Source organism: Manis javanica, chromosome 9 (genome assembly GCF_040802235.1).
Source record: "Manis javanica isolate MJ-LG chromosome 9, MJ_LKY, whole genome shotgun sequence".
Classification (NCBI taxonomy): domain Eukaryota; kingdom Metazoa; phylum Chordata; class Mammalia; order Pholidota; family Manidae; genus Manis; species Manis javanica.
In genome coordinates, this window is record NC_133164.1 from 83,620,349 (window position 1) to 83,646,611 (window position 26,263).

General features: G+C 40.4%; 1 protein-coding gene and 1 long non-coding RNA gene across 11 annotated transcripts in view; one reads left to right on the top strand and one right to left on the bottom strand.

Annotated features, from left to right (window-relative positions):
• Positions 1-19,351, bottom strand: part of LOC118972402 (uncharacterized) — a 184,923-nt gene extending 165,572 nt beyond the window's left edge. The window contains exons 1-2 of the long non-coding RNA XR_005061357.2: positions 18,917-19,351; positions 13,855-13,977 (exon numbers count right to left, since the gene is read on the bottom strand). This is a non-coding gene — a long non-coding RNA (uncharacterized lncRNA). The remainder of the gene's footprint in view (positions 1-13,854; positions 13,978-18,916) is intronic.
• The window catches only part of DLGAP1 (DLG associated protein 1), an 858,481-nt gene that overhangs the window by 546,663 nt on the left and 285,555 nt on the right, over positions 1-26,263 (top strand). For 6 of the 10 annotated variants that reach the window (XM_073212860.1, XM_073212859.1, XM_017658265.3 and 3 more), the window contains one exon: positions 3,475-4,503. In XM_073212860.1, the coding sequence (XP_073068961.1) occupies positions 3,547-4,503 (957 nt within the window). In that variant the 5' untranslated portion in view covers positions 3,475-3,546. Of the gene's footprint in view, positions 1-3,474; positions 4,504-9,253; positions 9,410-26,263 lie in introns of those variants that run through there. The other 4 variants (XM_017658266.3, XM_017658269.3, XM_073212863.1 and 1 more) reach the window with 1 other exon arrangement.

The following is a 26,263-nucleotide window of genomic DNA, read 5'->3' on the forward strand; positions in this document are numbered from 1 at the left end:
AATAATTCGGAGGATTACAAGAATTGCTGTTTATCATTTTTCATGACTAGGTCACGTCTCTCTGAGCACAAAATAAGCCTTTGGCCATGAGGATTTGCTGTATGCATACAGTTGTCTGCAGCAGTGAACGCCGGGCCCTGCACATAAGGGTGCTTGGTTAATTCTGCCCAGGGATGCTGTGGGTTGCTCCACAGGCTGAAGCAAGTGATATCCATGGATGCTGCTTATAAGTGATGTCCATGGATGCCACTTGAAGTCACTGCATATGTAGCTTTATTGTATAATCACAAATTGATCTAGTTTCCTTTAAAAAGGCCAAGAGAGTACAAAACAGTGTAATATTTTCTATAGAAAAATATGGAAGATATTTTTTCTCTGTTTATACTGGGCATGGTATTAAGTTTTTATTTGGCCTTTATCAAAAAGATAGATTGAGCATTTAGAAATGTTTATAATTATTGAATGCCATTTTTTCATGGCCTCATTTGCCCATATCATAGAATAAATTGATCATGATCTCAATATCCTTTTATGAATATTCAGTAAATAAGGAGGAGCATTAACTTATTTATCCTTGATGCAGTGTATTGCCCTCTAAGAAAATATAAGTGCTTGTCCCTACGCTGAAAATAGCCCACTTAAGTTTTAGTAAAAATCATACTATGTATGTTTAATTTACAAAAATTCTCATCAGTCAAAGCACGTAGCCAATTCATCTCTAATGGCTTTAAAAAAGGCTCTTCCTTTGCTATGCTTGTCCTCGGGTAACATCATCTTCCATGAGATGTTGTTCATACTTTAAAGAGAACTAATTATTAAATAATGATTCAAATAATCTTACACATTTTGGAGAAAATAAATATAATTCATGTTTTGAACTCTTGCCAGTTTCATATTCTATTAGCAGAAAATATCTACTCAAGACCCAGCTGCTCATTATTATTTTATATATTGAGATTCTATTACATATAATCATAAGACTTTTTATGTGGCTGTAGTCCTACTGGGTTGTTATTTTTGTTTCTTACTTTTAAGTCCATATTTAAAGGGCAAAAACATCTTCAATAGGACCTGTTTTGTATAGAGAGATTCCCCCATGCAGTGAATTTTTTCATCTAAATTAGTTGGTGCCTCAGTTTTGCTAAAGACATGTTTTAACCCTCTTAAATCCCTCCTTGACACAGCTGATACTTAGGATCATCACTTCATGCAAAGCACTCCCAAGGTATTTTAAGCAAAAATCTTTTTCATTAGTTTGTCTTCAGTGGACAAGTTTTGATTTGCAAGTTCTGAAACACAGGTATCCTGAGTCCGGCTTTCCTTTTTGTGTCTTCAGGTGTCAGTTTCTTTCCTTCAGACAGGTTGTCCTGTGTCTAGGCATCCTACAGTCATGCCAGGAAAACTCCTCGACTTTAACTTCAAGGCAGGTAGAGCTTCCAGAGGTGGGATGTCCTTTGGTGAGTTGTGGAGAGTCAGAGGCAAAAGCTAACAGTGGCCGAAGGAGCATTCATCTGCCTGCCTCCCGCTTCCCGCACTCTAAAAACTAAAAAGCACTCTAAAAACTGCTGATTTCTGACATGCCCTCAAGATGGTCCCTTCCTTGACCCTCGCCCTTCCTTTGGCACACAGCCGTCTTTCCACTGGTTATATGTAACTTGATCACTGTATGGACCATTTTGGGAAATATTCCACTGATGCATTCATTCATTGAATACATATTTTACTGAGTTATCACCATCAGCCAAGCACTTTGCCGGGCACTGGATGGATAAAACATAGTCTCTACCTTCAAGGAGCTCATAATTTAGTAGACTAACTAATTTCAAAAGAGAAATTCAAAAGAGCTAATTCTCTCAGCCAGGGGGACTAGGTGATTCAAACTTCCCGTCAGTTTTCCTGAGCCATTAATCCAGAAACTGAGAGACTAGGAAGAAGAAAGGAGTTTCCTAAGGCATGGAAAGAGATTTTCAATGTTGTCAGGAGCTGCCATGCACACCACATCCCAAAGAATAGACAAGACCTGACCTCTCAAAAGTGTGCATTTTTCTTCATGTTTTATTTTGTTGTTGTTCTTTTTAAATTAAACCATTTATCTCTTTCTCGCCTCTCTCTCTCTCTCTCTCTCTCTCTCTCTCTCTCTCTCTCTCTCTCTCTCTCTCTCTCTCTCTTTCTCTCTTAATATCTAAAATGACATTTGTGATATTTTGGAAAGTCACATTGGCTTTACAGAACAACTCTTATTACAACAATTTCTGTGTTATAGAAAGCTTTAAAAAAAATCAGGATGTCAGTAGGAACTCAGTCAGCCACTAAAGAACGCACTTACTAGAGTCAAAAGAAAATAACCCTCCCAGTGGAACAGCAGCCCCTAAAGCATAGGGAAGCCTGTGCTCAGAGTGAACTGAGTCCCCGCAGGTAGATCTGTAGGAGTCACTTCTCTCCAAGGCAGAGCTGACCCTTAGGTCCAGGCCTTTCATGTCCTCGGAAATGTTTTAAGGCCTTTCCTTTGGCCATCTTGCCATTTGTGAATGTTTACTATAAACCTTGAAGCCAGGAAGACAAGATGCCATGATATTCAAATGAGCCAATTCAAGATAATTTGTCCTCCAACCACTCTGTTGACAGGAAGCTCTTGACCCTCTGACAATAGAAATATGGGGGCAGATATTTTCTACAGCTCTGTTTATTTGTCCCCATTACTTTTTTCAGCTCTAATCACCACGGAAGAATTGTTTGTGTGCTGTGATTTTTACCAGAGAATTCTAACAGGAAAGCATGTGACAGAAGATAGAAAGATATATCCTCAGTTATAATGTGCCAATAATCTCTTTAATGTATTGTTTTCTACTCACATTGATTTTATTTACATTTATGGAGTATTTACTATGTGTTTACCTGGGCAGCCTGGTGCTAGGTGGGATGCAAAGGTGACTAAGAGGTAAGCTGGTCTGCAGAGTTTAAGCTAGCGAAGGAAGGCCTGAAACAATTCCACAGGAGCTGAGAGAGGGTGCAGTAGGTGCCATGGAAACACAGAGGGGAACTAATTTTCTCTGCAAGGGGGATCAGCAAAGTCTTTCCAGAGAAACTGAGCCCTTCAGGTGTGCTAGCTTTACAATTAACATACAGTTAAGAATAAAACCAGAGAAGCAAAAGAAGAATATATCCAGTTCCTGAAATTCTGGAGGGCAGGCAAGTTTTTCTTTCGAATAATTTTAAACAATTTAGCATTTTTATTGTTTCCTTTTCCAGGTTTACTAGCTCTCACCCTACGATCTCTCCAAATCTGGAGTGAGTTTTCCCATCCTATAGAGATGGTAGAGCTTTCCCAAAAATGCATTAAAGCTGCTTTTAGGGGCAGTGATGACTTCTGCCAGAAAATAAATGCACAAGACAGCATACACAAAAGAGGGCAGTACCTACATACCAAGGGAAGTGTTAACCATTTTCCTTCTCTTGTTCTTCATTGCACCCCAGGTCTTTGTGGGAGACGGGTCTGGAGCCTAACTACGGGGTGTCCATGACCCTTGCGGCTGCACCCCATCCGCAATGAAAGGGTTATCAGGCAGCCGCAGCCATCACCACGGAGTTACCTGTGATTCTGTCTGTGACTCACTGTCGCACCACTCAGACCGCAAGCCATACCTGCTGAGCCCGGTGGAGCACCACCCCGCGGACCATCCTTACTACACTCAGCGGAACTCCTTCCAGGCCGAGTGCGTGGGCCCCTTCAGCGACCCGCTGGCCAGCAGCACCTTCCCACGCAGGCACTACAACTCACAGCAAGAACTAAAGGACGAGTGTTCCGTAGTGCCCCGCACCCTGGCCACCAAGGCCAATCGCATTCCCGCCAACCTGCTGGACCAGTTTGAGAGGCAGCTGCCACTCAACCGAGATGGCTACCACACGCTGCAGTACAAGCGCACGGCCCTGGAGCACCGCAGCGACAGCCCTGGCCGCATCCGCCATCTGGTCCACTCAGTTCAGAAGCTCTTCACCAAGTCACACTCCTTGGAAGGGCCATCAAAGGGCAGTGTCAATGGGGGCAAAGCCAGCCCTGACGAAACACAGACAGTGAGGTATGGCAAGCGAAGCAAGAGCAAGGAGCGGCGGGCTGAGCCCAAGCCACGCCCCAACACCTCCCCAGGCTGGTGGAGCTCAGATGACAACCTCGACGGTGACATGTGCATCTACCATGCCCCCTCTGGTGTGATGACCATGGGCAGGTGCCCTGACCGCTCAGCCTCACAATACTTCATGGAGGCCTACAACACCATTAGCGAACAGGCGGTCAAGGCCTCCCGGAGTAACAACGATGTCAAGTGCTCCACCTGTGCCAACCTGCCAGTCAACCTGGACGCACCACTCCTGAAGAAGAGCGCCTGGTCCTCCACCCTGACAGTGAGCCGAGCCCGGGAGGTTTACCAGAAAGCCTCAGTTAACATGGACCAGGCCATGGTGAAGTCAGAGTCATGTCAACAGGAACGTTCCTGCCAATACCTTCAGGTACCATTTATGTCCAGTGGTGGATGCTTAGAGATTTTACCTTCTAATTGTGTGGTGTTTTCTCATGGGTCCTGGTCTTGTTTCTACTATAAATTGTCTGCATGACTTTGAGCAAATTATTTAGCATTTCTGTGGTTTAGTGCTATTAGGAAACAAACTGGTACCAACTTTATCCAGTTATCTTGAGTTACTAGATATAAAAGTGGCTTGAAAAGCATGCCTACATAAAGGCAAGGAGTTATTAATGTTTTGTCCTCTTTTGTTTGAGAGATCATGGGCTAGGAAAGAGAGGAAAGGGGAGTCTACACAAAATTTTAAAATACATCCACCTTTTTATAAAAGTCAGCAATGATCTTTCGAATTTTGTCAAGTTTAACTAGATCTGTCCAGAGCTGCTGCTGTTGTTAATGTAGAATTCTTCCTCAAGCTATTAGTTTAGGAAAATTGATCTATGTCTTCCCCATCACAATTGTCATCACCATCTCCAACACCAACCACGCTCCCACCCGAGCCCCCATCCCCCAGAGCACAGGGAATGGGCCCTGAGGAGGTGGAGATCAAACCAGTTTGGGGCCCTGACAAGCACAGCTGCAGAGACCTGGGACAACGGAAAAGGGGAGGAAAGGAAGGGGGAAGCATCTGCACAGTGAAATACAATTAGTGTCAGCATGTAGATCCCACACACGTACAGACCCAAAGTAAGCCTCTCCTCCCCTTCCACAGCCTCCTCATTTCTTTCCCTACTGCCCTCCAACTCACAAACTAAATTCACCTGGGTAAAAATACCAGGGAAAAAGTCTTTTTCTTGCCTACCTCCTCCCTCTAGTGTCATTTTTCTCCTTAAAAAGGACACTCTTATTTTTCCTTTTCACAATGTCTTTTTTCTCTCTTGTCTCCTGCTATCCCCATTTCCTTAAAAGCTTTTACTGGGCTATAAAAGCATGACAGTCATTTTCCATTCTCAAGAAGAAATGCAAAAAGATAGTCTTCCATGGAGAAGTTCATCTTTTTGCTCTCCTTGAATTCCATCTGATAAACCTTGCTCCCTTGAGAATGTGTCCACCCAGCCCTGAGAATATGCCAGGCTGGCAGGGCCAGAGCCCATCCCCAGAATTCAGGAGAAGCCAACAACAGTTTTCATATACAACACACAGTTACGTGGTCAGTATATCCCACTGGAAGTAGTATTGCCTCATTTACTGGTAGGTTGCTACATGCCTTAAGGCATCAAGAACTATTTACAGGACTTTAGAGCTAAAGAGATCATCTAATACAACCCCCTCATTAAACATACAAAAAACTAGACTCAAAGAAATATAGAAGATTAGTGGGTTATATTGTTAGTGTTTGACAGACGTGGGAATCTAGATCTCTTAATTTATAAAAATGACCATTACAAGGGTTCCGACTGAAAGCTTTAGAGATTCTTTAAGCCCATAAACATCATCTACTACTGAAGGTGAATTTTGGTTAGATTATCTGTCTTGAAGAAGGGGTGGGTAATGAGATAGAAGTCCTAGAATAGGATATTTTGTCTCTGAAGGTTCTGTGACTAGTGGCAAAAACAGAAAACAAAAACCTTGGGCTTTAATTGCTGGTGAGATTATGTGAGAAATATTAGAATAAGGAATACTCTAGAAAAGAATCTATGACCAGCCTTTCTTAGTTATGAAATGCTGTCATTATGCTTGCACAATTGCCTATATCCTCTGTACCTTAATCTTTCCTCCTTTTTATACTTTTTTGAAGTAAAAAGCTCAAGTAGTGGTGAAAGTAGAAGGATAAGGAAAGAAAGAAAGTGAAATTCCATTGATGAACCTGGCTCCCTTGGTAATGTCTCCACCCAGCCCTGATAATATGCCAGTTGAAAATTGACTATGTGCCAGATGCTGTAGTATTTTCACACTTGCTATTTCATTTAATCCTCATACTAATCTTGAGAGCTGTTAGATATAATAATATGCTGTTTTTATAAGAAAGAAAACTGAGGCTTAGGAAGTTATTTAGAGCTGCATGGCCAGTAAATTAAAGAACTGAGAATTAGATCTATTTGATGCGAAATAGCTCTTCCCAGTACACCCCAGCACAACAGTGGAATCAATGGCATGGAAATGGTGAGGAAGGAAAAAAATATATCCTTAGGAAGCAAATAATTATTAAAGTTCCTCAGTAACTGGAAAATAAAAGCTTGAAGATTTAAGTACAGGATTTAGTATAGTAACATTATTGGATCTCATATTATAAAGATTTGGAAATTCTATTTTGAAATTATTTACCTTCTTTTAAGCCAGTTTTCTTAAATGAAATCTACGAGGCTTACATAAAAGCACAAAGAAAAAATAGAACAAACACCCAGTTATATATCACCCAACTAGAGAAATAAAGCATTAATTACAGTGGGTCATCATTTACTTTCCTCAATACCATTTCCTTCCCTTCCTCCCCAGAGTAAATAGTTAACCTAACATCCAATGCTCCTTTGCTTTTAAATTTTGAAATTATTGAAATACTGAAATAAATAGTATTTCCTACCCTACGTTGAGCAATAATTAATCCTGAACCAAACTAGTTCAATTGCTTAAATATAAACCTAGCTCAAAGTCTCAAATTCTTTAACAAATGTTGATAGTTATTGGGCTCCAATTCCGTGTAAGGCTTTCAAACTGAAAAAATAAAATTCTGTATTTCAAGTGGGAAGGTGGTATGTTTAACAAATAAACTACATGTAGCACAGTGTGGTCTCCCCAACCAGTGTGCCGAGGTTGAGGAGCTCCTCCGAGGAGAGAAGAAGGAACTGGACATTCACAAGGGGTGGGAAGAGAAGGGATCTCCCGAGAACTGAACGTCCTTTCCAGCTCTTTATGCTTCATAGGAAAGGGAAACTCCATCATCCTGTGAAAGCTTCCCTCAAGAAGAATGGTGCCACCAGTCCTGGCCAGCCCCCATGTAATAATTTCTTTTACAAGCTCATTCTTAGAAGCGAATTTGGGGAAATAAAGTAAGTTTTTTTATCCAGTTGTATTCTCTTAATTACCAGCTAATGCTGAAACTGGATTTACAAGTGCGTTTGACTTCATCATTACAAGGTTTTGTGGACAGAGCACTGAACTTTGAATAAGAGGGTCTGTGTTCTAGTCCCTATTTGCCGCTAACTAGTGACCACTCGCTAGGTAGTGATGTGGCTTGGAGCCGCCATTGCAGCTCTCTAGGTCTTCTTCTGATATAAATGAAGCACTGGTTCTAAAGGCCTGTGATCTCAGTCTGCCTTTAAACTCCTATGTTACGTCTGAAGAGTACTCATTAGAGAAATTTGAGGGAGTTGCAAGGCCTGGAGCTGTCATTTAATAAGTGCCGACCTAAGTAGATTTTTTTCCCCCAATCTTATCTTATTTGCTCTTTAACACCCAATAAGGTATTTTACAGTTGAAGAAATAGAGACTTTGTAAATTAGGTTAAGTAACTTGCCCAAGGACACACAGCTCTACATGGCAACATGGAGGATCAAAACTGGTTCATCTGTCTGCAAAGCCTGAATTTTCTACCATGCCCAACCCCTACCCTTTCCAAATAACTACAAAACAGAAGTCAGCATCAGCATATATCAGACACATATCACATGCCAGAAACCATACAGTATCTCGTTTAGTACCCAAAACTTTGTAAAGTAAGTACTACTATGTACTCCAGTTTTACAGACCACAAAACTGAGGTAGAAAACATTAAACCATTTGCCCAGGAATGCATAGATAAGTGGAAGAGCATCAGAAGTAGAAATAAATGCATTTTCATTTTATTACTGGTTTCATTCTGTAGCAGATCTATGTGTTCATTTGACCTCATACATGTGCTTTCAGTCAAGAATGCATGTCCTGAAATGCCCATATTACATGAGCAATGGAATAACTGATATGCCCCTAATTTGATTCAAGACTGAACACAAGTTAAATTAATATTCACAACAATGGAATCTAAATACTAGCCAAGTTCTGATTGTCTCTTTGTAGGATTATCACCTAGAATTAATTCAACTTAGGCTGTTGCTGCAGTAAGATAGAAGATGACAGGTCTCTAACTATTTGGTCTCTGCCTGACATTGATTAGGAAATAAAATGCTGTAGCTTGAAATTGTTCCAAGTTCCAGTTAATACAGTCAATTGGTGATATGTGCTCCCTCACAAGCTGTTTGTAGTCAATTAAAAAAAGACTCTCTTTTTTTTTTCCAATATTGTTATTTTTAAATGTCAAGAATCAGATGTCTGCTGTTTAGAACTATTGTACTGCTGCCAGTGACTGTCTGTATCAGGATTTAGAGCAGGGACATGGATTTGAAGACATTAAAACTGTCTAATGCTCAGTTGAGATGTGGTTGGCTTTTATACATTTGGAATAGAGCATTTATGGCACATCTCAGGGTAAGTGTTAATAATTAGTAAATAAAATAGGAATGGGTTCAAAGGAGTAAAATGAGTTTTTGTTAGTTTGTTTTTACTTTAAACAAGCAGGATTCTTGTTTCTATATATGCCTCTTTATGTAAATGTTATGTGCTGAGTGACTGGCATATAAAGCCATTCAGAAGAGCAAGATTTTAGATTTCCAACTGTTCACTTAAAAAAAAAATCCCTTTGAATCATGTATTCTGCATTCATCCAGCAACAGAAACGGGAAAAGGGAAACAAAACGCTCTCCGGTAGAAGTAGACACACACACACACACACACACACACACACACACACACACACACACACACACACACTCACTCACACTGAGGGAGAGAGAGAACAAGACAGGACTGAGAAAGCACTCTCAGAGATGAAATTTTAGGAGAGCAAAATGATCGACCTTTTTAAGGCTGAGTGGGTTTCTTCGGTTTGCGTGCAAGTTTCAAGAAATGAAAGAACTGACCAGGTTTGGGTATAACTCTTTTATTACTTTGTGTTTGGTGATAGTATGTCGCTGCTTTGGGTGGTTTTTTGGGGAGGTGGAGTTGGGGGAGGATAGTTTTTATAATTTTATTTCTTCTCTAAATAATGGTAGTAAGATGGAAAGAGCTAACACACTAACGTGTGTACAGATGCTAAGAAAACAGGCTGAGACATCGGATACCTACAAATCTGTGTCTCCACAGGGGCTTCATAAAATCTTTAACTAAAAGATGATCAAAAGCGCTAGGTACTATTAGAGGACATTATGTGGTTAGTGATTGAAATGTGATTAGAGGTTTTCCATGACAAGAATCCTAAACACTTAGTGTTCCTTTGCAAAATTAATGTTTCTGAATGGTTGAGGTTTATTTTGTCTGTTGGTTAAATATAAAAATCACTGAAGAATCATTTATAGCAAGCAGGAACCCAGGATGTTTTTTTCAAAGCAGGTACAACTATTTTTCAAAATTTTGTGCAAGCTTATTTCAGTCTTTGCCCAGTGAAGATTTTCTTTTGCTGGCTGAGCTTTTCATTCCTCTTATTTTAGAACAACTTAAATTATATTAAATCAGTTAAAACTACTTCGTGTGAAATGTGTGACAGTGCTACGCAAGTCTGCTAGGGACTTTGGTGCCTGCGACATTTCCTTGCTGCTTTTTTCTAAAACCTCCATCAACTACATTAATTGATTAATTAATTTATTTTTTATTTAAATTGCCTTAATAATTCAGCAAGAATGGTCAAGATTCTTGAATGTATTTCCTATTTGGCATACACAATCTTCTCCCTCTTGTTCACTGACCTTAGCAGAGAGGTCCCTCTCCTTTGATAAAAAAAAAAATGACCTCCTGCCTTGTCCTAACTTTGAATGTAGAATTGGTGAAGAGCAGCAGAATCCTGGAAATCCCTTTTCTGATTCTCCATAATTCTCACTATTTCTCCTATCCAAACAATGCAGGGGGGTGGGGAGGGACACTTGGCAAAACACGGTGAGAAAGCAGGGGTCCAGTCAGAGTCAGTTGTAGTAAAAGGAAGATGAAAAAAAAATAGAAAATCCTTCTTGAAAGTTGTTAAGGAAACTTTATTATTCTTGGTCTGCAATTTCATTATTTTAAAGACATTTTCAGCAACACCAAAGGTGCCATCAATTAAAGGTTTCATAACACATGATTTCTCATCCCACAGAATCCAATCTACAGTCAGAAGGTATAGTGTTGATTCACACAGCACAAAGGAGAAAAACTAGCCTTGACGTCTTAGTGGCCAGTGGATTTTATGTCTCTTTCTCCACTCTCCTTAGAGGATGGTTTTGCTTAGTTGCAAACAAAAGACAGGAACTCAAGATAATCATTTACTACTCTGTAGAGAAAGAGTCATCCATAATCTCTGGTCCATTTGAGATTATGGCTTTACATGACTGTAAACAAACAGTGATTTGTGAATGGTAGAACTTCGGTTTTTTTGTTTGAGGTTTTATAGGGGCCATTCGAAATATATGTGCAATACTGCCAAGTTGGCTCTGATTTGGTGATTAGATTAGTTTTTTTTTTTCACCATTTTGATTTTAGGTTCAAAGGTAACAACCTCTCTTAGTAGGTTATTGTGCTCATTGATAAGAATCATGGGGAAATTCCATCTTTATAGGTTTAAACAATTGAAGTAAGAAACCATACAGTTCAAACTATAGTACCTCTTAACAGTCAGATTTTTCCCATCATTTGTCAAGGTAGCTTGGTTGAGAAAATATAGAAATTGGCCTTTTTAGGTGAAACCAGATTACTCTTAATGAGATTCATGAAGAATTATATGACCTAAATATGATTTGTATTATCTACTTGAAATTTTGAACCTATAACTTCTCCCATTGGGTAAAAATAGCATGTGTGTGTAAATTCTCATCCAGGGCTCGTCTATCTGCTTCTCCAGACCATCTTGTCTCATCTCTTACCAGCAGGTTCCATCCTGAGTAAATGCCGTTTGGAACACATTATGGCACAGGACATTTTTTTTACTTTATTTTTGTAAATGTCTATTTAAGAGTTTTTTTTATTAATTCTTTGACTGAAACCATACTCGTTTAATTTTTTTCAGTGAATGGTGATTCTCCTTCAATCCAATCCTCTGTTTGTAGCTAAAAGGTTAAGTTATAAAGAGTGAACTAATTACTGTTATACAACTAATAGAAGAGGGAATGTAGATTAAGGAGAGGCCTATTATCTCACTCTTTCTTTTACTTTTGACTGTTCCTTATTTCTACTATTTTTTTAACTCTTTCATTTCTTAGAAAACACTCGCATGACCAAGGAAAGACCTCTTCTGATTCTCTGGTCTTTTACAAATAGATAGCACTATCTTTAAAAACTGGACTTTCCATTTGCTGAAGTTTAACATATGCCCCACCTTGCTTCCATTTCTAAGATAAAGAGACTTCTAATTATAATCGCAAATGGAGTTTTCTAGATAGGTGGATCTTTATTTTCATATACAATAAGTCACTATTCTCTATCAACTGGAGTTTATACTCACTGTTCTCACAGAATTTGGAAACTTCCTACAATATCCAGACTTGTGATATCACAAATCTATGGAGCAGAATCATGTGGAGTCTAGGGTGATGTATGTTGGATTCATGTGTGTGGGTCTATATATACACGTTACACCTGTACAGGCATTCCTGCACCCATACTGCTAAGATATACATTTACACATATACTTTCTTCATTCTGTGATTCATGACAAAAGATCTATTTTAAATATACCATTTCACTAAGCCCATATAAGAAGAATGACTATAAAATAGGGAGACAGATTTTTCATAGATTCCACCAGAAAAGTTATTACCTTGCTTTTGCAGTGATTATATTAAACTTCGTTTATCTCAGACCATTGGTATAAATAAGTTAGTGGTGCCCTGCTTCCCTGGTGTGAGGATAAACCCCTTTGTTCAGAGAGATACCCAACACCAATGAAAGGAAATGATTTCTGCTCCCCTTATTTTTTAAGCCACTATTTACATATATACATACAGGATTGTCTAACTGCCCAGGTCCCTAAAACCTTAAGGCATATAACTAAAAAACTAGGTTTTGTTTGGTGTGGTTTGTTTGTTGTTTTGTTTTGTTTAAGAAAAATGACAGTTTCAGCATTCTAGAACCTCAGTGGAGGGCCATGTTGTATGCCTTCTCATTCAGAGACTTCTCCCTGCAAGGTGGACATAGCATCTTCTTATCTATTTCTCATCTGAAAATCACTTTATGGGAGAATTCATTGAGATCCCTCAGTCCAACCCACTCTTTCTAACAACGAGAAAAATAAGCTCTAAGGAGATGCCTTGACTGGTACAAGGTGAGTCATCTCAGCAGCAGCAGGCTGAGACTAACATGTTCGCTGCCCTGTTCTTCCCTCTGTCCCTTGCACGTGGCGAAAACCTTTAGGGTTCTTTTCAAAGCCTGGCTTATCTATCCTTAGTACATCCTTTTAAGGCTGTGGGGTCAAGGCACAAGGAGGCAAAGGGAGAAAAAAACTGATCTGAAGGTTAGATTTGAAGCATGTTTGTGGCCTAAAAGGTTCACAAGAGATGAAGACATTTGTTATCTAAATAATTTCCTGCAATTTGTAATTCAGTGGCTACAAATGGCAGGGTAGTATTTTTAACCTCTAAAAAAAGGGGTGGGGGACTATGTTTGTCCTGTCATTTCTGTCAGTCCCCTCTGCATCCCAATGTTTTCCTTATAAGCATTATAAATAAACCATGTCCCAAAGGAAGATAGAAGGAGCAGAAGTGCTCTGAGTTTGGACAGGTAACCTTTAGACACGACACTCAGCTCTGGGGCTGGACCGCATCTCTCTGGCACCTTCACTGTGTTGGCAGCCAGCTTCCCTCACCTCTCCACTCACTTTCCTAGGATAAAAACTGTTAATGTAGCTGTAAACATATTTTCCAAGATAATACACGAGAGAATATATTGGGACAAATGCAACCAAATATATTAAGTCAGGGCAACTCTAGACAATGGAAAAGGATAGTACATGGGAGACATCAGGGAGAGAGGCTGAGTCCTTGGTCATTGTTTTTGAAATTAAAAAGCAAGTAAGAGGAAAGAAGATCTAGGTCTAAAGTTGAAAATTCAATATGAAACATATAGTGCCATCCATTTGAGTGAAAATTAGCATATTCATACCACATTCATCTGCATGTGTAGAATCAAATGTGTATGTGGCCACTTGCACTATCACTGAATACTTAATGGTTCCTTAATTCTGTGAAAGACTCACCTTGAGAGTGTCTGTAAAAGGAGGATTTCTGGCATCAGCACAACAGATTCTAACTCTGTACATCTGGGATGATTGTGGTATCAGATCAATCTAAGAACCATACTTTAACCCAATTCTAGGGAACTATCAGTCCAAATTTATCATTTTACTCACTGAAGAGGGCAGTAGAGTCTCACAGATGAAAACAGAGCGACAAGCGTTCCATTAGCTTTGGTGCTGCTGCTGACGTCCGACGTGGCTTTGGGCTCCCGCTCTTCAGCCCCTTAGTTTCTAGATCTGTAAAGTGGGCATAGTGATATATGACTTGTGTCTGTTCAGGTCTTAGAAAAAAAATAATTTAAAATTTTGGGAATAAATGAAAAATATAGTATGAAATGTTTTGAGTATTAAAATGCTCAGAGGCAAACATGCTTCACTGCTTCTTCATGTGTTTCATGGACCACACCGCTTTTACTTTTATGCTTTGCTTGACCTGACTGTCATAAACCAGGGTTAGGATGAACATACCTGATTCCCTAGTAAAGGAAAGCCCTCCCTGTGCCAAGTAAACACATAAAGCTTTTATCTGCAGATGAGAAAGTCCCAAAGCCTGCGATCTCTTAGTAGCTCAGTCTCAGTGGGTCAGGTTTTCCCATGGCGTGGTATTTGCTGATGGAACACAGTCCTTCTGGCCTTCTCAAGCTTTAGTTTGTCCACACAAAACCTGCTTTTGTTTTCGTACCTTAAATCTGTCAAGACCCTGCTGCCAACAGGACAAGTTTAATTAACAGCCACAGCCATGGGGCTTTCGACTACAGACCCTACGCTCTCCTTTACTGGCTTATCCAGGTTCCCCAAGGAGTGTTTCCACCAGGGCAGCTTTGAGAGGTGGGAGCCACCGTGGTGAACAGATGACCACAGGCCCTTATCACTCCTCTTTGCTCATGCCCAAAGTCCCTGACTGATCTTCATTTTCTGAAGTTGGCTACATCATAGGCCGCCTGCTAGCCCAAGCTGGGTTACAGACAGCAGCCTGACTGGTGGTCCCTCCAGCAGTAAATAGATAAAGAGAGAGATGCTCCTTTAAAGTACCTTAAAGGATCCCAACCACTTGTCATCCTTGGAGAATTCATGTCTTTTTTTTTCTTCTTCTCTCATTAACTGATAGTTGAGCTGGTTCCTCAGTAACTCAGGAGTGTCAGTGAAATTAGCTGTCATTTGTTTGCAAATGAGACCTGAGCTTTCTGAAAATGATACCCATGTAACACTGTTCCCTCATCACACTTCTCTAGCCTTCTAGTTGATTTTAGATGGTTTCCTGTTCTCCCACCTCTTGGAAGTATTCCATGGCACGCTGAGCAGACACTTTTAGTCAAAAACGCCTATAAATAGCTGATTTTCCTGCTTGCTGCCTTCTCTCTAAGGCTTTCACAAAGGAGGTGAAACAAATCCTCCAGAAACAAGAGCTCTCTGTGATGGGTGTGTGGCGAGGCTTATGAAAAATCAGCTCCATAGGCTGGAAATTGTTGTGTAGGTTGCCTTGCCATATTTGACATATGCCATCACTGCCCAGAAAAAGAAACATTTATTTCATGCCAGATGATCTCATGAACTCAACAGTCAATCAAAAATGTCTCACACGAGATTTCCTACTTCTTTAAAAATATATATTTTGACTATTACACTGCTTTTTTTTAAAAACAGAATATGTTATCCTAATGCTGGTTTATGACAGTCAGGTCAAGCAAAGTATAAAAGATTTTTTTTTAATTTTTAAAAAATAAATCAACAAAGCCAATTCCTGTGTATTAGATTCCTTTGGTAAATCCAAACAATGAATTCCTGTATTTATTCCATGATAGGAAATTGAGGCTACTTCCTTGTTTGTTCTCCAAACTGTCCTTGCTTACAGAGAGCTTTTACTGTCTGGCCTGCCATCTCTTTGTCTCCTATGCCCTACCCATCCTGAATACCACCCAGTCTCCAGAGTGGAATTCCAGAAACCCAGAAAGACTGTATGCATGCTAGGCAAGCCATTAGTATCATCCTTCACTGACCTTACAGAAATAAAACTTAGAAGTCAGATATAAGAGGTTCGAAATACTCCCTCCTACCTTCCCATCCCTTGCGCCCTATTGAGCAAAAGAGAACAGGGCTTAGCAGTACGTCCCCCTACTCCTTTCCTCCTCTAATCTCTTCTTGCCCTTACTTTTTAGGTTGCTATATTATAGCTTGGAAAGGGAAGCTATCCCAAAACCAGGTTTACAGATGAGGAAACTGAGGCCTACAGAGATTAACTGGCATCCGCATGGCCCCTCGGGATGGGCATGGTGCAGAAGCAGGGGCAGGAGGCGGTTCCCCTTACCCCATGTCAGTGCTCCTCAGTCACGCCAGCACAAGGGATCCATTTACCTTGGTGTTCTATAGTCTCTGGAAAGTCTGCTGCCCACCCCACCCCCTGCTTTCCCACTCGAGGCACTGGGGCTGATCTGGTTGTGGTCTAGTCTGTTGTTGAAGGTCCTAGAGCACGCATGTCATGATGCCTTTCTTCAGAAGTACACACTAAGTGAACATGCAGACTCAGTATCAGCAGGCATCAGAAAGAACTTCAAAGGTCAGGTATCCCAGCGCTTTTTACACTTTGCAACCATGGGGTTCCTTGTTCATATAAAGCACAGTATACATGAAACAATTTAAAACAATGCCACTCATATTAAAGTAAGAAAAGGAGGATTCAAATCCAGATCCCTTCCCCCACCTATCCCCTACCCACTCCTATACCCCCATCCACTGCCCTGCATCCAAGTTGGGGGCCCAGAGCACAATTTGAAAATGGTTTCCCATTCCTTCCCTAATAAGGAGATCTAAGCCATCGAAGGAAGAGTTTAACAGTCGGGGGAGGAGAGTAGTCTCTACCCACTCCTAAGAAACCCATTCTTGATAAATAAGATATATCAGAAAACTCTTACAATAAAAGTCCAAGATCTGTTAGGCAGCTACCCAAGCTCTGTAGATTCATAGCAGCAACAGCTGTCCGCGCTGCAGACCCACCCGGCGCCCTGTCCTTCAGGGGCACCAGGAGCTCCAGAGTGACTCACCCTGTAGGATCAGTTCTCAGTTTTGACAGACACATCCTCATGTCCCCTCCCTACCTTCTTCTTCAGCTGTGACCCAGCACAGGAAATTGGCTTTTTTCAGGATGCACAGGCCCCTCATTCCCAGGCTCGTACTCTTTCCCTAGAACCACACTGTGAGTCTTGTCTCCCTCACAAGCTGGGGAACTTTCTTGTGATTGTGACCGATAGCAAATAAGGAGAAGCAGGAGAAGAAAAGGGAGAAAAAGGACTTTTGAGAAAGCTTCTGTGGGCCTATGCCTGACATATATTGTCCTGATTTTTTAAAGTTACTAGGCTAACTAGAGCTTCATACCTTCATTTTATATTCAATGGGTGGGGGAGGAGGGTAATAATTTGCTTCAGATTACTCTTCTAACAAGAGAAAAATTTGAACTCTGATCTGACTCCAAAACCCATTCACTTAGCACCACATCATGTTGCTTCTGCTTTGCAAATATTCTCTTTGATCTTTTCCTGAAGGACTGTTTCTTGAGGAGAATTTATTGCTAATAGCAAATCAAGAAATGATTATAGTTAAAAAAAGATTCTACCTTTATGGTTAGGTATAAACCTAAGTCTTGTTTGGAAGGTGGCCATGTTAGAAAGCAAGTAATATATGAGATTCATTTACAAAGTCAGATGTAAAAAATACTAAGTTGTAGTAGAACAATACTATTTCATGTGACTAGAAAATTATATCTCAACCTATGACAGAACCGTTGCTCAAGGCTGCTTTTGTTTATTTGGTTGGTTGTTTCAATGAGAAATAATAGTATTGACCCCTTAGGACTGCCAACCTGACTGTAGGTAATAACACTGTAAGGTTTTATCCAAATAAACCCAATCAGCCCATTTAATATCCTTTGCTTGGGTTAATTTGGGGATGTCTGCTTCTCTAAGTAATTTCCTGAAAAGATGAGGAAGCAAACTAGGAATCTCCAAACTCAGTTCCTGTCTAAGTCAGTGTAACTTTATATTTTATCCTTATGGGAGACCAGGTAGTTGGTTCTCAGGCACACTGCGGGCCAGATTTCTGCTTGGTGCATGAGCTCCATGTATCCCAGACAGTTAATGAAGTATTGAAGAAGTTCACCAATTTTACTATTTGTTAAAATTCCACTCTAGATCTGAAGGAAAAGATATGTTTCCCTAAAGGTCCACCTTTAGGATGCTTATTAATTACCCAAAGATATAATTGGATCAAGTGAGTCATATACCATACAACGCAGAGCACCGATATATGTCAGCTTAGAGGTGGCTGCACAGATCCAATAAATAGGGCTGGGAGGGTATGTTAGTAGAGTTTAAACTAAATTCTTATAATAGATAACAATACAGAATGGTCAGACTTTTGAAATCCATCAAGATAAAAGGTACCATACTCAGCAATGAACTTGGAAGTCAGTGTAGTCTTTAGTATCCTACTCCTCAGCTCATTTTGGATTTTTCTTATGTACATGTATGTCACTAAAGGTAATTCAGTGTTCTAGCAAGCCCTTATTTAATGTTTTCCCTTTTTTGTTTAAACCCAGATGAAGTTAATTTGAAGTAATGGATACAGTCTTAACATGTTCCACAGGCTCTTTTCTCTCGGTTCAATATTTTATAAAATTTCTCCATGCATTAGAATGAAATGTTAATTACTCACTTAACAGGGACTTGTAACTAAGAAATGAAAAAATTCCCTAAAATTAAACCATGCCAATTTAATCTCATTTAATTAGATCAATGGGTGAATAGAATGTAGCATTGTATTTCTTAGGTTTAACTAGCAATGCATCCCAACTATCAAAATACATTTTGTATTTTGACAAAATAGTAGTCCATTTGAATTATCTAGCTCACAGGTGTATAATGAGAAATGTTGTTAAGTGGTACATAGAACTGCTATTCTCAACAGGTCTTTCATTCAACCAAGATTTATTTGGCACCCGTTGGACTCAAAATGAACTCTGGGAGAAGTGACTAGATAAAAGGAGGAAAAGGAAAGACTGATTTGGGGAAAGAGACAGAACAGATGAGGAAGCTGGCCCCCAGCTGGTGAGAATCTGTAAACAGAGGACAGGATTTATTCTCTAGTTGACAAGATGATATGGAATGGTTTTTTCTAAAATACTCACGTTTCTTAAAGATGAAGGATGTGATCCATCCTGGCCGAACCCAAGTAATTTAACTCTCCAGGCAGCATTTCTCAGGACAAGCAATGAAGCAAGAATGAGAAAGAGCAGGGACAGGTTCCCCAGAGGACTGTGGGAAGCATCAGATAACAGCCAAGCTGCTGACCCCTGAGGCAGTGGGGCTGCCCAGGCGCTAGAGAAGAAATCTGGGAAGAAAGCAGAACACTGTTGGTGAGGGACAGCATCCTCACATCACGCAGCAGTGTGCACTCAGCTCAGCGGCAGGCCAGCAGGACAGGGTCACCTGGCCCGTGTGGGTGGCAGTGCAACATTGCACCAGAGAACTGAGCTGCAGCTGGGGCTGCCCTCAGAGACCTAAAAGTTCACAGCATGAGAAGAGCAGAGAGCAAATCAGGAGATAACCCCAGGGAAAATGAGTGGGATTGTTATCCCAAAACCAAACTGCATCCCCAGATCACACACCGCAGGATTCAACTGTTAAATTAGGAAGATTTTTCCTAACAAAGGCATGGATCCCAAGTTAAGGTGAAAAGCTTTTTCTTATTAAAAATGTGTAACAAGAGGCTGGTTGAACATAATCAGGGATAGAGCAAAGGAAATTTCCGTATTTGATGAAATGAGGACAGATGGCCCCTGGGATCCTTTGAAGTCAAATTGTCTAGTTCTGTGCTGTCCAATATAGTAGCCACTAGCCACGTGCATGACTTAAATTTACATTAATAAATATTTAAAATTCAGTTCCTCAGAGCAGATTTCTAGTGCTCAGTAGTCAGTGTGTGTTTATCATATTGGACATCACAAATATAAAACATGCTCATCACTGCAGAAAGTTCTATTGGACAACATTGTTCTAGTTGTTTTTGTCTATTTTCATATATTGACTTGCTCTGGGCTTTGCCATGAGAAGGTTACTTCCTGCTGTGTGTCCCTGCGCAGACAGGTGGCAGGACTGGCCACAGGCCCACATGGCTCAGGGGGGCACAGGGAGAGCCAGGCCATTCCAGGTCAGCATCTGCTCCTGCACTCACTCACCGTGTGGCATTAACTAAACTGCTTCACTCATCTTCCAATTATCATTTGTGGAGTTATTTCAAGGGATAAATTTTATAAAGTACCTGGTTTTCAGTCAGTACGACCACAAGGCCTAGAAACACAAGGCCTAGCCTGGGTTTTGCCCAGATTCTCACCCAGCAGTTATCATCCCCCGTGACGCAGGGGGGCGCTGTCCTGGGCCCGTCTCGCCCACTGTTGCCCTTGCCCCTCCGTTCCGCCCTCCAGGAGCCCTTCTCTGCTCCTGCACTTTGTACCTGACTCGCCATTAGCCGCCCAGTTAGTACCTAGAACACTATTGCCAGTCACACTTTTTGAGTGTTAGGCTGAAGCTCTCTCTCAGACAGTAGCCCTCATCTGTGACTCTCTTCATCACTGGTGAAAGATAGCTGCAAAACTTTTCTCCTCCTCACATTTATTTGTAAATTACAATGTTTGGGCACCTCAAGAAGCTGCATCTGGATGCCAATGGAGCCGGAAGTTGGCAGTGCAGAGTACTGTCTGTCACAGCCAGTCAGTCACACAGCTCATACCAATCAGACAGGCTCCTCTGCCCCCACCAGGTAGGGGGCTGCATGTGGCCTGAGGCACTCCTGCCGGCCTCACATCCTTTTGCTTTTGACCAAAGGGCAAGCGCTTTCTAGAACGGCCCTTGGAGTATTCGCTGGGGGTGATCAGGGCACTGTTTACTTGAACCTGTGAGATGTAGAAGTGAGATGAGTGAGTCTCACACTTTCCCGTGGCACACTCAAAACTTCATACACCAAGTCATGGGTGTCAGTGTGAGGCTTAGGCACACCATTCTGAATTGTAAATATAATTACCTATTGAGAGAGCAGGAAGTAGTTGCATGGAGTAATAACCAGAATGCCCTCTTTAAAGCAGTCTTCTGTTTTCAGGGAACTGACATTACCAAAAACATGCGACTGGCCTCATTTACTTACCAAACTTCTAAAGTCATATTTTCTCATATTGCTCTCTGAAACCAAGCATTCTTTGGCCACTTTGAGGCCTGGAAAGAAAGAGATTGCTTTAGCCCAGAAAGCCAGAAAAATGCCACGGGTGGCAGCCCCAGTTGGATAGCTTGCTTTCCAGAAAAAGCTTTTCTAGAAAAGCTTAATAAGGCAGGACTAATGCAGACCCTCAGAGGCGGAGGCTTTCCAGGCCTGGACTATCCGCCGGGAGGTTACTCACAGGGCTGAGGCAGCCCAGACAGGACAGACGGACAGCTCAACCAACTTCTGAAGCAATCCCACCTCGGGGAGACCCTTTGGTGGGGTAAAGGGCAGGGTGTGGTTTGAGGAGAACTCAGATGCAGAATGGCAGGCCTCCTGCGTAATTCAGAGTTCCGTGCCCAGGGATCTGGGCTTTCCGAGTGTGCAGGAATGGGCTTGAGGGGTCAGCGAACTCCTCAACTTCAATCAAAAATTGAGGAGGGTGGTGTTCATGTTCACCCTGCTTGGGAGAAAAGTCCTTCACTTTTATCACATCCCCTCAGAAGAGATTATTAGTGGCTAATAAGTTTAATTTATGGTATCTTTAGAAGTGGGTAACTTTTTCCTTAAAAACTTAAATTTTATGACTTGTCTTCTTCCTTAGCAAAGCCTTTTGGGTTGAACCTTAGAAAAATTTTAACAAAATATTATTGTGGGTACATGTTACCTGAAATAGGTAGACATTTGTTAGAACTTGAAGAGTCTATTAAAACTAGAGCTTATAGTAGGATTTACTGTAAAGGAGCTTTTCCTGAGTGATCAATTCAAGTAACAAAAAAATGAAGATCTGCTGTATACAATGGCTGAAGCTAAAAGAAGGGGATTCAAAGATTTGTAAAACAGTTCCTACACTCATTATAGTCTAGTGGGACACTAGACAGATAAATACAATACAAGGTGAATAAGAAGAAGCATAAAGATAGCTAGCTGAGCAAAGAAAAATAAAGAAAGGGGGTTTATAGGAAGAAAAATTCCAAACCCGTAGTTTAAGAAAGGAAGGACAGAGGAGAAAAAAGGTCTCTCCATTTAAAATGTTTTATCTCAGAAATATCATTTCTGTGGAAGCAAATTGGGAGAGATTTCTCTTAGCATTTTCCCACTGTTTATTAGTCTCTCAGTAATTCGGCTTTGTACCCCCCATGCCTAACTTAGTGCCCAGCAACTATTTATGTTTGGTAGGTGGGTGGATGGCTGGATGGAAGGAATGGATGGGTCACAGGCAGGAAAGAGGAAAGTCACAAGCGAGGGAGAGGGAGAGAGAAAGAAGAAATAGACCCAACATTAGAGTGGTGACTTCAGCAGCCAGCTCAGTTCAGAGTCTTCTGGGAGAGCAATCAGACAAGAGGTTAGAAAGGCTGACATTTCCATTGGTCAGAGTGCTGTGCTCATGACCTCCCAAGGCTGAAATAAAGACATTAGCTGGCCTGGGCTCTTGTGTGCAGGCTCTGGGGAAGATTTCTGCTTCCAAATTCATTCAGGTGGATGGCAGAATTCAGTTCCTTGTAGCTGTACAACTGAAGTCCCTTCTCTGCAAACCAGCAAATAGCATATCAAATCTTTATCCTGCTTTGAGTGTCCCTGACTTCTGCCACATTGATCTGATTTCACTTCAGCCTCTGCCAGAGGAATGCTCTTTTTTCTTTATTTTATCATATTGTGGTAAAATACACATGACACAAAGCTCTTCTTTTAAGGGCTCAAGTGATTTGGGTCCACCCACATTAATCTGGAATAATCCACCTATTTTAAGATCACTGAGACATCACCTTACTGACATCAGCAGAGTCCCTTCTGCCAAGAAACATAGCATATTCATGGACATGACACCAGAGGGTGGAGATCCCAGAAGCCAAAATTCCGTCTACTACAATAGTTAAAAAGAGTCAATGTAAACAGTGAATCAGTGAGGGGACACCTTCAGTGAAAGCCATGCAATTTGAAGGCCATGAAGTTATTTCCAGAAAGGCAACTACAGCTTTTGAGCCAAACAGCTGTGTTCAAACCCTGTGTTTTACTGATGATGCAACTTTAGTGAGTTACTTAATCTCTTTCTACCTTGGTCTCCATCTCTGTAGTATGGAGATAATAATAAAAATACCTACCACATCGGGGTTTTGAGAAAACTACATGAGTTAATGTAATATAAAGGTGTAGAACAGTGCTTGGAGAAGGGACATTATGTAATGCCTCCATAAATGCTATTGTTTTTATTAAGCCTGGAAACATGGTGGTAGCACTGTGAATGGAAACAAGAGAACAGATTTAAGAATGCATTGCAGAAGTCGCTGTTAGAGATCATGATTTTCTTTAGTCAGGCTTTTGATGACACGAAATCCTACAGCATCCGTTTTCGTTTTCTGTCGCTGCTGTAACAAGTTACCACAAACCAAGTGGCTCAAAACAGCACAGATTTATCCTCTTACAGTTCCCGAGGTCAGAAGTCGGACACGGGCCTCTCTGAGCTCTGTCGTATCAGCAGAACTGGGTTCCTTCTGGAGGTAGAGGGGAGAATCCGTTTTCTTGCCTTTCCCAGTTTCCGGAGGCAGCCTGTATTCCCTGACTCCCGGCTACAGCTTTCATCTTCAAAGCCCACAGCCCAGCACTACTGAGTCCTGCTTCTCTTGTCACGTCTCCTTCTCTGGCCCTCCTGACTCTCTCTTTCACTTACAAAGACCCAGATAATCTGGGATAACCTCCCCCACTCAAGATCATTAATTTAACATCTGCCAAGTCCCCTTTGCCATGTTATGGTAATATATTCCCAAGCCCACAGATCAAGACATGGGCATCTTTGGGGAGCCATTATTCTACCATCCCCAGATTCTACCACCTAATAATACATGATATATTTTTTTTGAGAGGGCATCTCTCATATTTATTGATCAAATGGTTGTTAACAGTTAACAACAATAAAATTCTGTACAGGGGACTCAATGTGCAATCATTAATCCACCCCAAGCCTAATTCTCAATACATGATATATTTTTTAAACCTAACCATTTTTCAAACTTTGAATGGAAAGTGGGAAATCATCCCTCAAGCACATGAGCCTAATGAGATCACTGTATATATGACAGGGTCCCTGGATACTTCTTTTATGTGGAGATAGAATGAAAGGCCATAAATTTTGAACTATTAGACTATTGAAACTATGTAGACTATTTAAACTATGTTAGTCTATTTTAAACTATTTTAGACTATCTTTGACTATTGAGTCTGGATTCCTCTTTGCCGATGAGTTACATATTTGCTGATTCTTTTGTATTTAAAATGTTTGTAACTCAGTTAACTTCACAGTAACATACCAATTCTTTATATGACTCAAAATCTCCTTCCAGTGTCTATAAATGTAAAATACATTTAACACATTTGCAATTAATGTGTTATATATATCTTTTCCCTTCTTTGTACATAATACAACTTTTAATTTGAATGCTTGTGAGCACTATTTTAGGCAATCTTTAAAGACTTGGAATACAAAGTTGAGAAGATACAACTCCTGTCCTCAAGGAGCTCTCACTGTAGTGGAAGGGGGAAGGGATTCTCATGTCAAGAATTTTTGAAGAGCAAAAAAGGAAAACATGTTCAGAATACAAAGAATTGCATAGATTTGGACACTGAATGAGGTGTCAGGAAAGAGAAGAGTAGACATGATAACCAAATTATAGTTTCAAAAATCGAGTTCATATCAGGACCTGTAATTGAGATAGATAATAGGAGAGAAAAAAAAAGTTTGGACAGAAAAGTTTATTTAATTCTAGATATTTTGAATCTGATGTGCCTGTGAATATTCAGTTGAAGATGTCCCATAGGCAAGCATTCATTCAAATATTATTTGGAGGTGATATAATAATCCAGATGTGAGGTGACTGTGGTTCAGACTTGGGTAAGGAGCAGTAAAGATGAAGAGAAGTAATCTTTCTACCATATCTTAAAAGGTGTCAGGTTAGTCAAGAATCCTCAAGTGAGGAAGATAGAGAAGGGAAGGCCCCTCAATGTATGAGTCTGGACTTGAGGAAGATGCTAGGACTGGAGAAAGGTTAGTTGGAAGTCATCACACAGAAAGTAGAAAAAAGTTTGAAAGTGAGATCACATTGGGAGATATAAATTAGATAAGGCAGCACAGGCCAGTTTCCTGGGCTACACAGACATCAAAGCACAAACAGGAGGCAAAGGATGGAAAGCAGTGATAGAGTCAGAAAGAACGGGAATCAAAGAGCATGCAAGCAAAGGGAGAGAGACCCCAAATAATAGGTGCGGTCCAACAAGATTATCTACAAAAGAATGGTCATGTTAGACAAGGAATAAAAAGTCTATCAATGAATCAGGAAATTAGGAAGCAACTATTAAACTTACCAGTATTTTCCCTGAAGTGTGATAGAGTAAAAATCATTTTGTATACATTTATGCACATATGTGCTTATCACTTTAATAATTATTTTCATAAGTCTATATTTTAATGAAAATATGTGTAGCTATGAAAGTATGCTCATACACTCTGGTTAGAAATTTATTTCTCAATGATTTGGCATTTGAACTTTGTTTACAATTTTTAATCATTATGAAATAATGCCATAAATGTCTTTTTTGATAACATGAAACCTTTTTCCCAGTTAATAGTTCCAAATATTATGCACCATTCTTCAATTTTAAAAAAGAAATGCAACTAAATCGTAGTATCTTAAAATAAAATTCTAATTTTGAATGATCATTCTGCAGAGATGTTTTTGCTCTTTCAGTCATTTTCAGATGGAGACAATCACAAATGTCTAGACTGTTGTCTAACCTGGAGCGCATACTTCTACAATAAGCATCTTCTTAGCATACTAACTCCTGAAGCCCTCTGTCGATGTAGCATTATAGTGCCTAACAATCTGTACATGAATCCATTTTCTTCCTCTACATTACAAACCATTTAGCGCCCATTAGTAATAGGTTTGTTCACTTTCAAATGACAAGTAATTTCCCACCTATTAGCTTTTTTTGTTGACCTCACTTCACTAGAGATTCTCAATCTGTTTTATTTTAGCAATCACAATTCTCTCATCTAATTAACAAAAAAATTGGGCCATTGCCTCAGTGGCCTGCATTCAACCTTATTTTGACTGGCAATTTTCTAATAATATCTCTCTCTCTCTCTCTCTGTTCCACCCTGGTACTTAAAATAGCAGTTTCTCTTCCATGTAGTTCATTCTTTTTCCCCACTCCTCTTTGACACCATGCTGTTTTTTTCACATTTCATTAATTTTCCTCTTATGTACCTAGTAACCTATCCAAATCTTTT